Source organism: Gopherus flavomarginatus, chromosome 2 (genome assembly GCF_025201925.1).
Source record: "Gopherus flavomarginatus isolate rGopFla2 chromosome 2, rGopFla2.mat.asm, whole genome shotgun sequence".
Classification (NCBI taxonomy): Eukaryota; Metazoa; Chordata; order Testudines; family Testudinidae; genus Gopherus; species Gopherus flavomarginatus.
In genome coordinates this window covers 187,428,727-187,445,798 of record NC_066618.1, presented here as the reverse complement: position 1 = coordinate 187,445,798, position 17,072 = coordinate 187,428,727, and the positions used below count along the sequence as shown (strand labels likewise).

The window sequence follows — 17,072 nt, the reverse complement described above, 5'->3', positions numbered from 1 at the left end:
TAATAGATCTTTAAAAATTTAGCATGTAAATCACTTTCTAGGACACAGTACTAGGAATGGAGTTGGCATGCTGGAACAGATTAAAGATCTACCCAGTTTCACACACTGTAAGCCTTTCAACTATACAGTAACAAACTGCGAATCTGTGATTTAGGTAAGTTTGTATGTATAATACAACATGCACAAACCAATTGTTTGAAATCATTAACCTGTTGCATTTCCTTTGTGCATGAGGTTTTAGATATTTATCAAAAGATAAGTCTTGCTGTATGATGAACTGTGGTTGCCCGTAAGCCATTATTTACCAAGTTACCACAGAATGGCTTCGGATATTGCAGCATTGCCTATACATGAAATAATTGCATTGCGATTATCAACTTGTACTGTAGTAATCTGAAAAATTGCTGACTTTAATAGTGAAAGGCATATATACTCTGGTACTCTCTCAGCTCTGAGAGAAGCAAAGCAATATAGTTGTGGCACTAATAACCACAAATGAGGACTTTGGCCCCAATACCAGGGTTTTACGATAAATTGTTGCAAAAGCAACATCACAGAATTTTATTCTGTTTCTCTTCTGCAATGCACTGTCTGTAATTCACGGGGCTGATGTAATCTGTTCAGTTTTGGGGTTGTCCATTGTGCCATGGGTCTTCAACACTCAAGTCTGTCATAACTCTGGTTTGTGGATTTTGTCTCAGTTTATTCCAGGTACAGTGATTATTCAACTCTACCTATTGCAGAATACACAGTCCTTTGCAAAAGTTTAGGGAATGTAATGTCATTTGTGCTTACAAGCAGCAATTGCCTGAACAAACATGCCAAGAAGCAAAAAACATATATACTTACCTAGTATTGCACTATTAAGTACAGAGCACACAGGTTCTCTCTGTATTGGATCAAGCTGGTTTCCAACTGGACTGCTCCAAGGATCCGAATATGCAAGTAAACTGAATGCATCCTGTTAGAAAACAAAACTTGAACACTAATCTTCTATCTAAAACTCACACGCTGGATCCAGTTAGTATTGACATAAAAAGCTATTTTCCTCATTCATTCTAATGTAGAACTAAAATTTAGGTGTCTGCTATAAGAGGCTGCAAATGCACTTTGTTACTACATCAGCATACAGAGATACCGTGTGATGTGGGCATGTGCCCAATACTGTAGTTAAGAAAACAGCTTATACTATTTAGCCGAGCAACCTGCAACTTCATTATATTAGAAAAACCTAAAAAAAGTTATTTTCAATGTGTGAAGAGGACTTAGATAAAAAGTATTTGGTGACCAGGAGAGCAAAAGAGGCTTAAAAACTTATTTATAATACAGTGCTTGTTTCAGCTAGCAAAACTCAATATGGTTTTTCTATGGGAATTATTTTCCACTAGTCTCATGTAACAATAAAAAGCAGATGGAGAAATAAGGAGAAAAAAAAACCTGACAAAAAGATTTTCTGTATGCTTCCCACCCACTCAAAGACAGAAAACATTTCACACACGTGTATTCTCCCTTGATAGAGCACTCATGTTCTGCTGCTTCACTGGGTCCAATATTTACCCTACCGGAACTCAAAATGGCACATATGTAGTCCACATTCTAGATTTATTGGGAGGCAACTATGTGATTTATTGTATTTGAGGAGGAGACTATGTGTCTTGTATTTTTAAATCTAGGAGTTTTTAAGAAAGAATTTTAAACATTTGTCACTTACCCTATTGCCAGAGTAATGTTCACCTTATATATTCAGACTATAAAACTGCTGTACAGAAGATGGGAAGCCATGCTCCTCAGAATAGAAAAATATTGCAATAGCTCTTATTTTCATGAAGAGAAAAAAAAAGCAAAAAACTAGCTTTGGTCAATGCAGAATATATTGCAAAATTCCATTTGGAAGTGCAGTCACCAAAAACACGAAGGTAAAATATTGCCATACCTTTAGCATTTTCTTATTTGTTGTGTTTTTGCCACATTCTCTCCTCAGCTGTTCACTCATTGCCTGCAATTCTCTTCCAAAATGGATCATTCTTTCAATAGCCGCTTGGCTACCTCCACATAGCTGACGTCTTAACTGACTTGAGTCAACTTCTGTAAGAATGACAAACCATCATCACTAATACAGTATGGCAGTACAAATGTACGGTACTAGTAAGTTTCTGCCAACGGATTAATTCATGTAATCAGGAGCAGATATGAGATATCTCAGAATGAAAGCAATTCAGGAGCAGGATTCTTGGCACACTGGCTGGTGTACAGTACACAGCTGTGGAGCTATTTAAATAATTACTAAAGTCTCTACCTATAGAAATGGCATTAGTTTAACAGATTTAATTAAAATGCCCAAAAACCTCATGCATCTGGTTTAAAGACACATTTAGTTAAACTGGTGCAACACTGCAAAGACCAAGCCTAATGAGGAAGCCTACTCTCTACTGGGGAGAGGCGGGGAGTAGGGGGGCAACAATTCTAGTTGCCTGTTCACATTAGCACCCAGCATTACAAATTCTGAACTGTCAAAACAAGGAGGTTAACAAATCAGACATTGCTACAGAGTTAACCCCAGAAACGTGCTTTATGTCTGCAAGTCCACTGTCACTTCATAGTTATTAGGAATCAACAGGACCCTTGGGGAAAAAGCTAAAAATATTACAGCAGGCATAAATGTCAACTAATCTTAAGTCTCAGATCATAAAAGGGTACTGGCTAAAAACTGGAGGTTTTTTAAATCTTATTTGAGCATTAAAAATTGGCACAATTACAGGTGATAGTACTTCCCACTTCTAATATTTTCCACCAAAGGATTTCAAAGCACTTTATGAACATTAATCAATTTCAACATGTTACGAGATTAGTGTTCTCCGTACCTTAGGTTCTTTATCTGTAAAAGTAGGGATAAGTTATTTGACTTACTAAGATTACAGGGGTGGCTATGGAACAGAATTAAGATCTCCAACTCTGACTTGTGCTTTAGCCACAAAGCCATCCTCCCTATCCCTTTAAAACTAGTCTAGTCTGTACATAATTTGCGTGTGATAATAACAGTCTAGCTTTTAATAGTGTCCAGCAAATTATAAGAGTCATTTTTACCACAATTATCTTAAGTGAACTGTCACCTCCAAAACAGACCTCTGGTTACTTCAATCACACACTCAAGTATACATTACAGAGAAATTGGAAAGAGTTCAAAAAACAAAATAGCATAAAATAGTTCTCAAACGGGGGGGTATAAAGTATTCTGGGTAGTTCAAGAAGCCACATTTCTTTTACAGAAGTGAAACACCCATGAGTCTTGAAGCAGCGATGTCTGTTGCTAGCTGGAGCCCAGTCTAAGACTTCATTTTCCAGAGGCTGTAAACAACTAAATTTAAAAAAAAGCAATTCTGTGCCCTGTGCAGCTGTTTCATGTCTATCACAGAAAGCCTCTGTGGAAAAGGCTGCAAGAGAGTAAAGAAGTGGTTTTTCGAACACAAACCAGATCTTGTTATTCAGTTTCAGCAATGTAATATACAGGGTAAGACTGAGAATTCAGATGACTCTCTTTCAGTACTGGGAACAGAAGTACTGTGTTAAGTTTACTAGGGAAACTGCAGAACAGCACTAGTGTATGCTCTGAGACTAGAGCAGTTTCACAGATCTTTTTAAGAACTGTTGTACTCAAAGTCTACAAAAAAAATTCATACGTTTGTCTCACTTTAAGTTTAAAAAAAAAATGTTTTTTTCCAACACGCAGCCCTGCAAATACAGGAATTGACTGTCAAACTGGATTCTCTCTGTCTCACACATGAGGAGTATGAAAGATTTAGTGAGGCCAAATTATGGCCCATTTACACCAGTGTAACCCTCAATGCCTTCAGCATGGTTGCACAGGTACATTTGATAGGACCTATAATTAAAATTTAGTTAACAACTTCCTCTTAACTGTGCTGTCTCTAAAAGAAGCTGTTAAACTTACGTGTCACTCAAGTCAACAGGTATGAGTGAACACTAAACAGATCTGACGAGTAAGAAAGATTGGGCCATTTTTAGACAGTTACTTTTTAACGTAGGACTGTAAGTCAAATGTGGAAAATATGAAATTTCTCTTTTGTGGAAAGCAGAATCATTTCAATCTCATCAACCCTTCCTGTTTTTGTCCATAGAGAAAAGAAGATTGTCCTAAAACATCTCCTGAATTCTTTAGTGTAGGCCATTTTGGGGACCCCATCCTGAAATAAATCTTTCCTAAACCCCCTCTTTTGGCTTTCAAACCACCAACAACCACCACCTCTCCAAGCTCATCAGATGCAAGCTGCCCACATACCAGGAGACACCAACTCAAAGAAGCACCAGAACAAAATGCAAAACCTGCAAACATATCCCCACTGTTACAATTATCAATATACCTTTCCATACCCATGGGTCTCTACACATGCTTGTCAAAACATGTGGTATACCTCATCCAGTGCATCAAATGCCCCAGTAACAACTATGTGGGTGAAACCTCAGACAATCACTACACTCTCGAATGAACTCTCACAAGCATAATGAAAAAAGACAGACACCATATCACCTGTGGGTGAACACTTAAAGAGCTCCCTCTCTCAGTCCTTATCCTCCAAGGAAACCTGGACAACAGTTTCAAAGACAAGCCTGGGAGCTTATATTCATTACTCTGCTAGACACTAAAAATCATGGACTGAACAGAGTCACTAGATTTATGGCTTATTACAACAATCTGTAATCCACTAAACCACCTCTCTCCTGCCCCTCCCCCAGCTGCTGCCCCTTACTTCCTTTTCTCTCTCTGAGAGGTATTAAAAGGCCACCTCATCATGAATGGTCCCTTGAAATGTGTGTTAACTACTTATGCTAAACAAACTGTTCAAATCTTGTTTCCCAGACCTGAAGAAGAGCTCTTGGAAAGCTTGTCTCTTACCAACAGAAGTTGGTCCAATAACAGATACTGGTTGTAATGCTATCAACGAGTGCTGAGTTTTCAGGGGAAAAAATTAGTGCTAACATCAATGAACTAAACAAAAAGCATGATGGTTTCCAACTGAAGTTGTGTGCCGGTTATTTGATTATTTTTTTTAAAGTATCTATTACAATATTCCCCTCTCCCCTGCTTCTTTTCAGATTAACATCATGCCAGATAGAGTTACAAGAGTTACATATAGTACAATACTAGCAAAATGGAAAGTTAAGATTTCAGTTAAGTCACTAATTTTCAATTTGGGAAGCATTGCAAGTAAAAACATAACCTTGTTGCCATCACTTTTTATTAAAAATGTAAGAAATATCACTGCAGACCCATTTCTGTGTCACATTCTTCCATTTCGTGATCATGTTTAGAACTACCATTTAGGAAGCCATTGGATGAAGTCTCTGCAACTCCATTGGAGTAGTGATCTGTTTCCATGTCTACATCACTGCTGAGAAAGGGGGAAAAAACATATCACTAACTTCAAAAACACTTTGGTTTGCTTATCCGCTTTACAGTTTCACCGTAAATTTCCTGTCTGCCCTAGTCAAAATATCACCTTTTAAATAATATCACATTGGATCAGTAATAATTAACCACAGATTTATTCACAACAACTAACTACACAGGCATCAGGGATTTTGGATTGCCCCAACCCAATAGCCAATGGGAAATACATTAACACTCAGCATGAGGTAGTACAGATCTCTGGTGCTAAGAGATGTGAAAAGTTAATTTTACTATTTTGTTGAAATTTGTTAAAATACATGTTACTACATATAGCTAATTTAGAGATAATTATCAGAGATCCTAGTTTTTCTTGATAAAAAAAGATCTTGGATAAAAATAATCTGTTTTTCCACAATTAAAATGAAAAGTTGACCTTTAGTTTCTCTAGCCATAATATTATGTAAATTCAATATGTTTTATTGATACAGTGGAACCCTGTTTACCCAATCCAATTGGGACCGGGGGCCAGATCAGATAATCAAAACTTTGGATAATCCTGAGATCTTCAGCCCGGTTGACAGGTCTCTGGTGAAACCAGAGCCCTTCAGCCCCAGTTTGGTTTATATGGAGAGCTGGATAATGGAGGCTTGGGTAAACGGGGTTCTATTGTATGTTTTTATTTTTTCACAAAATGTAAAAACTAAAGATTCACTGTAAAAGTGCAAATTTCTCATTTTTTTGTGGCAAACTGATTTCTAGGATCCCTGATAATTATACACAGAAATTCCAATGTGCGTTTTGTACTTGGTCACAAGCGATAGGAAGTATACTTCAACTGCTGAGCAAATCTGCTATTCCGGTTCTCTATTTTATTTTTTACACCAAAGGGCAAGCAAGCATGAAGCTTATTTGGAGAACACCAGCTTTAGATAAAACAATGCAGTTCTTTCAGCAAGTTTCAGTCCACAGATTATTCACTCAGACTGGAAAGCAATACCAGGAATAAGATGGAGGGCAGAGGAACAAGGTTGGGGAAAGAACCAAAACCCAGTCAGCCAAAGCAGGCACAAGACACAAAAGAATCTTGTTCGGAAAACACATGGAGCACAAGCCTGCATGACAGATCTCTGTTCATGGCACTGGACAAAGGCACTCTTCGGAAGCTGCATGTGCTCTGGTTGAACAGAATGCCTTCAAGGGCTGGAGCCTCAGACAGACCCATATTTTTAAATGTATTTAGGCGTTGCAACATTTAAATGATGTAGGAGCCTAAATCTCATTTTCAAAAGGAATTTGGGCACTTAGAAGACACCAACAGGCAATGCTTAAATACCTTTAAAAATATGGGCCATAGTAACCGCATACTCCAGCTCATTCTGTTATCAGTTATGAAAAGCACCATTTAAAGATGCACTTCCTCTCAGCCACTGCTTTTAAGGCTAAAAGAAATCCAGTTTACAACTAATTTCACTACTAGGGAATATTCAGCACCTTTTTAACATCAGGAGAAAAAGGTCCCTTGTAAATGACGAGCTGAAGTGCATGTTACAAAAAGTTTCAAAAGGTAGGTTGGAGTTCATGGAGCCCTTTGGCAGAGACAACTGCTAAGACAAAACACTTCCTTGAAACAAAGACATGTTTTTGGAACCTCATCTGTTTATGCTAATTTTTTAATTTCTGGAGAAGGGAGCAGAAACCATAATTGTATTAAAAAGGCAAGAAAGCAACAGGGCAATCGGCAATATATCTTCAAGGCCTGCACACAAATGCAAGGAGCATGTGGAAGTCATGGTGTATGAAGAAAATTATAACTTAACTGGCATTACGAAACTTGGCGGGACAACTTCCAGAATTGGAATACTAGCTCTGAGGGATAGAGCTTGTTCCAGAAAAAACAGGTACCACTGAGGGGAAAAAGATTTGGCGACTATATGCAGGGCACGCACACACCTAACATGAAATGGACATGTGCAAGCACTCCAAGTAGTCGTTCCATATTTGTCATCATAACTGTTTCGAAAGTAAATGCTTTCCCTCCACCTGCTAGGTCCATAAACTCCTCCTGCACTCTCAAGTCTGGTTCTGTCCATCTCACCAAGCACCGGCAATAAACATTTTACAGGCCAAATTAGGCTCGGTTATACCTATGCTATCTATTATTTTAGCATTACCACCTCTGACATTTGCAAACCCATTAAAAGCAAAGGGGTCGCACACATCTAGTGCTTAGAGCAAGCCATTGCGGTTATGTACTACACATACAAGAGAATCCACATTTCACTCAATCTTATCTGCGTACAATGAATAAAAAGCAGTGAATACGTTTGTCACTCAAGTCCTCACACATGATTTTGAATAAGCACCAGACCAGAAGATGAAGGGAGAAGTGTGACGACCAAAAGAAGCTAGTCTGAGAACAAAAGCTGATGATGTCTCTAATGTCACAGTTAAAACAATTTGCCTTTTCCCAATTTACTCATTTAACAGAACAGTGTATGTGTACTATTGTACTGAGTCTTAAAGGTGAAAGTATCACAATACATTTAATGAAAAATATGAGAAAATAATTCCAATCCCCTCATCCCATCCCATTTTATCAACTATTAGTGAGTACTCAAAAACCCATGCTATGCCTCGGTCCTAAAAACCCATATAAAAATCGCTCTCTGCAGTGCAAAATAAAGATGTTTATGACAAAACTAGCATCATGGTGGATCAGACATCTGTTTGGGAGATTACTCACCTGGTGAAGCTGTTAACTTGCTGTGATCTTGATACATTTATATTGTTGAGTTCAGGTACATTCAAACTTGTGGACTGGTGTTTAATATGACAGTAAGACTGATGTGCTTTGTTTGATATTACTCCATTACTGCAACTACTTTCAAAACCTAAACAAAAGAATATTTTAGTAATCTTAGTCAGTTACAAATTGTGATTTTATGTACACATTTCTGAAATAAGGATAAGATTGATTTGTTCATGTACAGTAGACTTATCAGATAATTCCACATACCTGCTTCCACTCCTCAAGCCTTTGAAACACATTTAAGGCTTTCACAGTAAAGAGGCCAGGTAATAAAATTAACTGGCAAATAAGAACAGCAGTTTACATTTTCAGTTCACTAGCAAAAGTTCCCAGTGAAATACACAAGTCAGAGGAACTACAAACCTTTTTCTTGGAATATACCATTCCAGAAAGTATCTGAAAACCATGAGTGGGCTAGTGTCTGCCTTGGTTTTTAATGGCTACACTTTATCTTAATTGGCTTTGTATAACAGCTGTTACAAAGACTTATTTTTATGTTAGTTTTCATATGTAAGTTCAGTAATTTGAAGGTATATTCAATATTATCAGCTAAACAAATGATTAATGAGGATCAAAATTTGATGGAGAATTACAATTTGCTAAACAGCAAAACATCTAGTTAAACATCACTCCAGCCTGATGTACTACTCTTTCCCGCAAACACCTCATCCCTCCCCAGTAATATTTAATTGAGGAAAGCTGTAATTTAAAAGCAGACACATTAAATGTGTACTAATTTGATACTTTATTTTATCAAGTCCTGAAAATGGGAGTTCCATATATTCTACTGTAGCAATAGATCACAAGCACTTTCAATCTGCCGTTCAATAAATCCATCAGCCACTACTAATATACAACTTTGCATAGATTTATTATTATTAGGTGTGGCTTTATCTTCAAAACAATAGAAAGTCAATGTTTTGGGAGATTTTTCTGCATCACATCCTACTAAACTTTCAAAGCTGAAGATAGGAGAAACAGGATACAAGTTATAAATACCTTCTATTTGAATATTATAATAGCTACATGTTTAAGTTTTCATAAGGTCTTCGGTCCCTTCCCACGACAGCCGTTGCCTTTCCAGCAGCAGTGTCCCCCACACTGGCCACTTAACTCTCACTTCCTACTTAAGGAAAACTAGACTGAAGACAAGAAGTTGGCCTCAATTTAGATTTTATAACAGAATTGAACTGAAAGTGGACAGAGGGACACCAACTACTGCTGAAAGAGGACTGGGTTCAGTGAAGATATACAAAACTTCCACTCTCTTTCAAAGAGCCTAATCTCTCCCTCTATCCAACCCACTAGCACTTTAAAAGCTAATCCTCCCCTCAAATATTTATTATTACTTAAACTGAATTGGAAGCCTTGAAACATTCAAGTCTTTCTTTTAAGTTAAAGGTTTGCTTAAGACAGCCTGATCGCCCTCAGCAGAGCTGAGCAGCATCAACTGAAGTTTGGTTGTCAGCAGAAAGTCAGAAACTGACCTGCCTGACCACCAACTCCTAATACCAGCACAGCACTGCTCTGGGACTCCTTACCAGTGATTGTCTGTTCTCTATGCCCTATAATCCATGCTCATTCCTAGGCTGAAGGAGATGGTAGCTTCTGGTCATGTCAGCAGATCAAATGGGGCAGTATGGGGGAGGTGGAATACAGTGGGTCCCCTGCCAAGGGAAAAGCAGTGCCATTTGGGATTCACTCTTAAGTCCCACCCTGGAATCACCTCCAAGCAGCTAACCACATACTAGATGCCAAAAACCACCCTACTACACAGAAAACTTCCCAAAATATTTGGAACCAGTCTCCAAGTGACATACATCATGGTATTAGCTGGTTGCCCAAGCCTTTACTTTCACCTAGCTGGATTTATACTTTGATGACTGGACCTCAGCTACGCACTATTTCCAGTTGGCAAATGACTGACATCACCTAAACCAGCCAATTGATGAGTACAAACTTCCCTCTGGGTAACTAATTCAGTATGTTAAACTAGAAAACTTAATATGCAAATCTGACAGGTCTGTAATTCTTTCTTGACATTCAGAATTGAAGAAACATCTCAGTACAGTGTGGGGTTTTCCCCTAGTTTGACTCACCAGAAAAGTGTGTGCTGCTTCCTTTGCTCACTGCTAAACTGTGAATATTCATTCCATGGCTGGGGCTCATGCTAGGACTACTAAATGATCGAGGGCTTACAGGGTAACTATCTTGTGATTTTGGACTATGGCCGCCCAGACATCGCACTTCACTGTCTGTACCATTCACCATTTCTATAAACTGGCGCACCCTAAACAATTAAAAAAGACAACATTATTTTAGGGAGAAGACATGCCACTTCAGAATTTCAGATAAATTACTTCTACTTGCACTGAATGTTTAAATCTTGAAAACAAAGTTTTACTCACTGACAAAGCACTCAATGTCAGAGATTTAGGCCTGGTCAATACTTAAACTAGATCAACCTAGCTACGCCACCAATGGCTGTGAAAAATTTCACATTCTGAGAACCATAGTTAGGTCAATCTAACCATCAGTGTAGAACTCTTCTGTTGGCTGAGCTACTGCTTCTCAGAGGTTGATTAACCACACTGATGGAAAAAACCCTTCTGTCAATGTAAGAAGTGCCTACACTACAGTGCTACAATGTAATAGCTTTGGCTGTACCAGTGTAGCGCACGTAAGTGTAGGTATATTCTCAGTCTTCAGATTGTGAGGTTAGAGTATCCAACCAGAACGTAACCACAAGAGAACAAATAACTGATTTGTGGGGAGGACCTGGAAAAGCAAGAACCTTATCCTGCAAGAATAAATTTTGACTATCAATAGTCTTTTAAAAAGGAAAATTTAGAAATATTAAATGTTCTATTTTAAAATTAAACTTTTTCCTCAGAAAGAGAAAAGGGTTTTCACCTTGTGCAGTAACTCAGGTTCTTCGAGATGGTTGTCCCTGTGGGTGCTCTACTTTAGGTGCTTGATGCCCTGTGCTCATAATCTAAGATTTGTGGTAGTAGTCCTTGGTTGGGCTGCGCATGCACCAGAGCTGTCTCACGCTGCTCTGATCAGTTACATAGCGGTGTGCAGCCAACTGCCCCAGTTCCTTCTCTACCCGAGAGAACTGGGCTGAAACTCCGAAGTAGAGGGGAGGAGGGAGGATAGTGGAGCACCCACAGGGACAGCCATCTCCAAGAACCTCAGTTACCGCATAAGGTATCTTCTTCAAGGAGTGTCTCTGGGAGTGCTCCACTTTAGGAGATTGTTAAGCAGTGCCCCTGAGTAGGGAGGAGGGGCTTCAGAGTTGGTCTACTGACTGGATAACACCGTAAGTCCAAAGTGGGGCATTGGATGCTGATTGTTGTTCTAAGGCATAGTGTTCAGTGAAAGTACAGACTGATGCCCAGGTAGCTGCTCTGCAAACGTCAGTGATAGGGATGTTACTGAGAAAAGCCACAGATGCTGCTAGTGCCCTGGTGGAGTGTGTGTGAACTCCCAGTGGATACCGTAGATTGTGATTTTGGTAGCATAAATGGATATATCCTGCCATCCATTTGGATAGTCTCTCTTTTGACATGGTTTGACCCATCAAGCGTTCTGATATAGAAACAAATAGTCTAGATGATTTTCTAAAATGTTTTTGTTCTTTCAATGTAGAAAGCTAATGCTCTGCGAACATCCAATGTGTGGAGTGAGGCCTCCTTCCTGTCCGCATGTGGCTTAGGAAAAAATACAGTAAGTAAATGGATTTGTTTAAATGAAAGGGGGAAGCAACTTTGGGTAGGAACTTCAGATGTGGTCGTAGGATTGCTTTCTTTAAAGCATGTTGTATAAGGTGGGTGTTCCTTTAGGGCACCTAAATCTCCCACTTGTCTGGCGGATGTGATGGCAATGACGAAAGCCACCTTCATGGATAAGTGCAACAAAGAGCAAGTTGCAAGGAATTCAAACGGCTTTCCCATCAGTCCACACAGAATGAGGTTGAGGTCCCACATGGGTGTAGTTCCTTATTGTGGGATAAGTGTTTTCAGTGCCTTTAAGGAAGCGTTTAATCATCAGGTGAGCAAATACAGTGACACTGTCCACCTTGTCGTGGAAGGAGGTAATAGCAGCCAAGTGTACTCTCATGGAGCTTGTGGATAGCCCCAATTTTTTAAGTCCTAGTATAAAGTCCAGGATCCTCAGTAGGGGGGACGATTGTGGCAAGATTTGTTTATCTGGGCAACAGGTGCAGAATCATTTCCACTTACGGATATAAGTGTTTCTTGTACTTTGTCTCTCACTGCTCAGTAATATATCTTTTACTTCCTCAGAACAGGCCTTCTCACCTCAGTCAGCCATGGAGTACTGCGAGGTTGGGGTGACAGAGGCATCCCATATCTTGTGATAGAAGGTGAGGTACTAAGGGAAGGGTTCAAGGCGGTTTCACTGCCATCTGGCACAAGTATGGGAACCATGTTTGTGCGCTACGAGAAAGACCCTGGATTTGTCCTGCTTGATCTTGTGACTGACTCGGCTTAGGCGTGGGGTCGAAAGAAATGCATACATCAGTGGTGCCTCCCATTTTATGAGGAGAGTGTCGGCTAGGGAGTGGTGTCCAAATCCCACTCTGGAGCAATATTGTGGGTATTTGGCATTATAGAGCTGTTGCAAATAGATCTACGGTAGGGAACTGCCATAGTCTGAATATGAATTTGAGAATTCCAGGATCCATCCTCCACTCATGGGTTTGTGAGAAATCCCTGCTTAGTACATCCACCATTGTAGTCTAACATCTTGGCAGATCGGATGCCGATATCAATAGGTTGTTGGTGATGCACCAATTCCAAAGGCGTATCGCCTCTGAACATAGCGAGTATGATTGTGCTCCCCCTTGGCCGTTTATAGAAAATATGCATGCTAAATTGTCTCTGAGGATCTTGATTTATTGTTCTTGATTAGAGGAAGAAAGTGCTCGCATGCATTTTGGACTGCCCTTAGCTCCAGTAAGTTTATGAGCTAAGGGCAATCTCTGATTGTAAAACCTGCCTTGTTTGTTTTTGTTTGCAGGTACGTAAATGCCAACAGTTTTTAAGGTCGCCCGTGAGTCTTTTAAGGTGTGTAATGAAACATCAGTTTTGTCTGCAAATAATTTCTGTCCCTCAAAAGATAAGTCCTCGACCATTGCCTAGACCTCCCTTGGGGACCTAGAGAGGTGGAGCCATATTGCATGGCGCATAACCACGGATGTCATGATGGATCATGCTGTTGTGTCCTCCAAGTCAAGGGAAAGCCGTCCTGGAGATGAGACCCCCTTCAGAAATGTTTACCTTCTACTGTTTTTTTTGACATCTTGTAAATTTTCAATAGACGTCGACCTTTGGAGAACAGATTGTGTGTATATTTGGCTAGCAGGGCAGCATAGTTAGCTATGCGGAGCTGAAGTGTAGCTGAGGAATAAGCTTTCTGCCTGAAAAGGTCTAGCCTGTTCCAGTCCTTATTGTATGGGGTCTTTCGAGACTGGTGTTGTTTGCCCCCTTGGTTGGCCACCTTCACTACTAGGGAGTTTGGTGTAGGATGTGTAAATAGGAACTCAGCCCCTTTTGCTGGCACATAATATTTCTTGTCAGATCTTTTACATGTGGGTGGAGCTGAAGCAGGTGTCCGCCGGATTATTTTTGCAGGCTTCACGATTGCATCACTAATTGGCAGAGCTATCCTTGCCGATGGGGATGCCTGGAGTATGTCTGAGATTGTGTTGGGCTTCTGGTAGCTGAGCCAACGAAATGTGCAGAGATTCAGCAATTCCTTTGAAGCAGTCCTGAAAGGATTTGAAATCATCCCCCATGGTGGAAGGTGGTGGCATTATGATTTCGTACAGTGATGAAGATGAGAGCTGAGTAGGTGGCGAAGTGTCATGTTCGGCTGTGTTCTCAGGTTCCTCAGTGTCTTCTTCTGTTTCTGAGGGTGCCTGGACAGTTGAAGGGTACAAGGCCAGGGGACCTAGGCAGGCTAGGAAGCCTGCAGTTGGACTCTATACACTGCCCCAAGATCCCAGTATGACCAGTTAGCTGGGAATAGTATGGGGGGGGTACCAATGGGTGACCATATCATCCTCGTATATCTGCAGATGGTTGGTGATGAAATGGTCATAGCTTGGGTGAGGAGTGGAGAGGAGTATATATTACTGCCTTGTCCTTTTCTTCCTCATCACTGGAGATTGGGGGGAAGGAGGGAGTCTGGGCTGATCTGCAGGTAGTAGTCAGCTGGCTTGATACCAATCTGGATGGGTACCCTTGGTGCCGAGAAGAGGAGATTCAGGTGTTAAGATGACTATCTGGTCCGCATGCCTCATGAATTGCGGAGGAAACATGAGTCTCGGTGCCAAAGACGGAATGGTGGACAGCCCAGGAGCATGTGTTGAAGCTGCTAGTGCTAAGGATTTAGAGCTGCACAGCACAGGTACAGCAGGTGGTGCCATTGTACTGCTCAGTCCAGAGATGATCTTCAGTTCCATGAGTGCTGTTATGTTTCACTTTAATGTGTAAATCTCCATTAGAGTTGCCCACATAGGGTCTTTAGCTCTTCAGGAACTCTCGGAGCCAGATGTTCCTGGTGCCTCAGGGTCCGGCACACTCAGTGCCATTGATACCATGGCAAATTTTTCAGTTGGGAATCAGTTTCTTTTTAGATGCTTCTCAGTGCAGAGATGTCTGCGACTGCTTTTTGGTAGCCTTTTTAGGAGTAGGCTCCTTGGCAGCCATTGTTGAAGTGGAGCCCATGTCAGAGACTGGCAATCGTTGGCCAGCGGGTGACCTGGACTCAGGGATCAGAGGTTGGCCTGAGGGATTTCTCCATCATAAGAAGCTTAAATTGGAGATCCCTGTCTTTTCTTGTCCTAGCTGTCAGTCTACTCAAAAATACCCACACTGCAGAAATGTGCATCTCACCAAGGCAGCGGACACACTGAGGGTGACCAGCAGAGGCCAGTATGGAGAGTCTGCAAGTCAGGCAGTGTTTAAAGCCATGTGAGCTGGGCATGCCTGAGGGAGTCTGTCTCTTAGAGAAAAATATAAGGGTAAACCCTGTTTGAGGCTAAGGCTGTACAACTGCTAGAGAGGCAGGGGTAGATAAGAAAGGTAAAGGAAAAAAATATTTTTTCAATTTTAAAGGAATTAGAGTAAGGCAAGTGTTAAGTTAGTTGTAGTTAGCTTCCCTAAAACTATCACTATGAACTATTTATTAGAAATTTTATTGAGGTAAGAGAGGGCACTGCTGATTGCTCCGACTCAAGCCAAAGGCAGTAGAGAAGGAATTGGGGGATGGTTAGCTGCACACCACTATGTAACTGCTTGGAGCGGTGTGAGATGACTACAGCGCATGCGGAGCCCAACCGGGCACTGCTACCACAAATCTCTGATTACAAGCGCAGTGTGTCAAAACACCTAAACTGGAGCATCCACAGGGACACTCCTTGAAGAATCTACCATTTCCCTCAAAGTCAATGAGGAAAGAGGACTCAGTGTTTGGAACTAATAAGTATAAAGTGACAAAAGAAAGTTTAACATTAAACATTCATAATGGAAAACAGTTCCAAAAAATTAAACACACACAGATTTAGATGAAAACTCAGATTCTGGAAGACAATTTTACAGCAAGAAACAAATTATATCCACAGAGCTGCAGAATACACAGGATCCTGACGACATACTAGTTATTTGATCTAAAAGATACATATAGCACACAGAAAAGTTAACTAAATAAGCAGTTTTTAAATTCAACAGAATTTTTAGAGCTTTCACAGGAACAAATTAATTATGTAATATCTCCTAAGACTACACAGTTCTCTATAGACAGCTGCATAACTCGAAGACTCACTTTAATGCAAATAAGAGATTAGGATTTCTTTCTAGTAAACTTGGATACACCTGTTGTGTTGTTTCAATGGCTTCTCCCATTCTTCCTGCTAAAACCAATTTTTGAATTCCTGTCCACCAAAGCACAAAAAAGTAAGGTTAAAACTTAGTTTAAGGATTCATATACATTAACTATTAAAAATACCACCAACATGAATCAATAGGATTTTTACCCAAAAAAATCATGGAAAGAAGAAATGGGTTGGTTTCCTTGAAAATTCTGAAATATTTTAAGAGTTGTATTTATTTTACAGATATTTATATAAGCATTATATACATTATATATTGCCAGCTGCTTTGCAAACACACTGACCTACCACTTACTCAAATAGCTCATTTAAAAGAAGATTAAAAAATTAAGTGGGAGGGATAGCTCAGTGGTCTGAGTATTGGCCTACTAAACCCAGGGTTGCAAGTTCAATCCTTGAGGGGGCCACTTAGGGATCTGGGGAAAAATCAGTACTTAATCCTGCTAGTGAAGGCAGGGGGCTGGACTCTAACCTTTCAGGGCCCCTTCCAGCCTGAGATAGAATGTAAGAGATATACCTAAGACACTGTTTTATTTTATTTTTATTTTTACTGATATCTTCATAAAGTATGTCCACACTGCACTACTGTCATTTGCAAGACCAGGAATACCGGGCTATATCAAGCTCATAAAGACTATATCTAAAATAAGAAAAATGGTCAAGTTTAGATTGTGTTTAGTTAATATGCTAGCTAAGCCCAACGTAAATATGACCTCTCGCCTAATGAAAATCAGAGTAACACCTTAACTTAATTTTCACCTACTTACTTTATAGCTTAAGCTCCTGACTAGACTGCAACTCATCCTGCTAGAACTGAACTAAAAGTGTTGAACTTTTCCAAGTGTAAGCCTGACAAACTCAATCTGCATCTAAACAGCACCTGCTAGCTAAGCTTCTACCATTTTTCCTACTCAAGGCAAAAATCTATGTCTGTGGTC

General features: G+C 40.1%; 1 protein-coding gene across 5 annotated transcripts in view; it reads right to left on the bottom strand.

Moving 5' to 3' along the window:
- The window catches only part of RANBP9 (RAN binding protein 9), a 59,159-nt gene that overhangs the window by 1,002 nt on the left and 41,085 nt on the right, over positions 1-17,072 (bottom strand). Inside the window, exons 8-13 of one of the 5 annotated variants that reach the window (XM_050941590.1) lie at positions 16,068-16,176; positions 10,316-10,506; positions 8,151-8,298; positions 5,335-5,408; positions 1,934-2,085; positions 850-961 (exon numbers count right to left, since the gene is read on the bottom strand). In XM_050941590.1, the coding sequence (XP_050797547.1) occupies positions 850-961; positions 1,934-2,085; positions 5,335-5,408; positions 8,151-8,298; positions 10,316-10,506; positions 16,068-16,176 (786 nt within the window). Of the gene's footprint in view, positions 1-849; positions 962-1,933; positions 2,086-5,237; positions 5,409-8,150; positions 8,299-10,315; positions 10,507-16,067; positions 16,177-17,072 lie in introns of those variants that run through there. The other 4 variants (XM_050941591.1, XM_050941588.1, XM_050941589.1 and 1 more) reach the window with 4 other exon arrangements.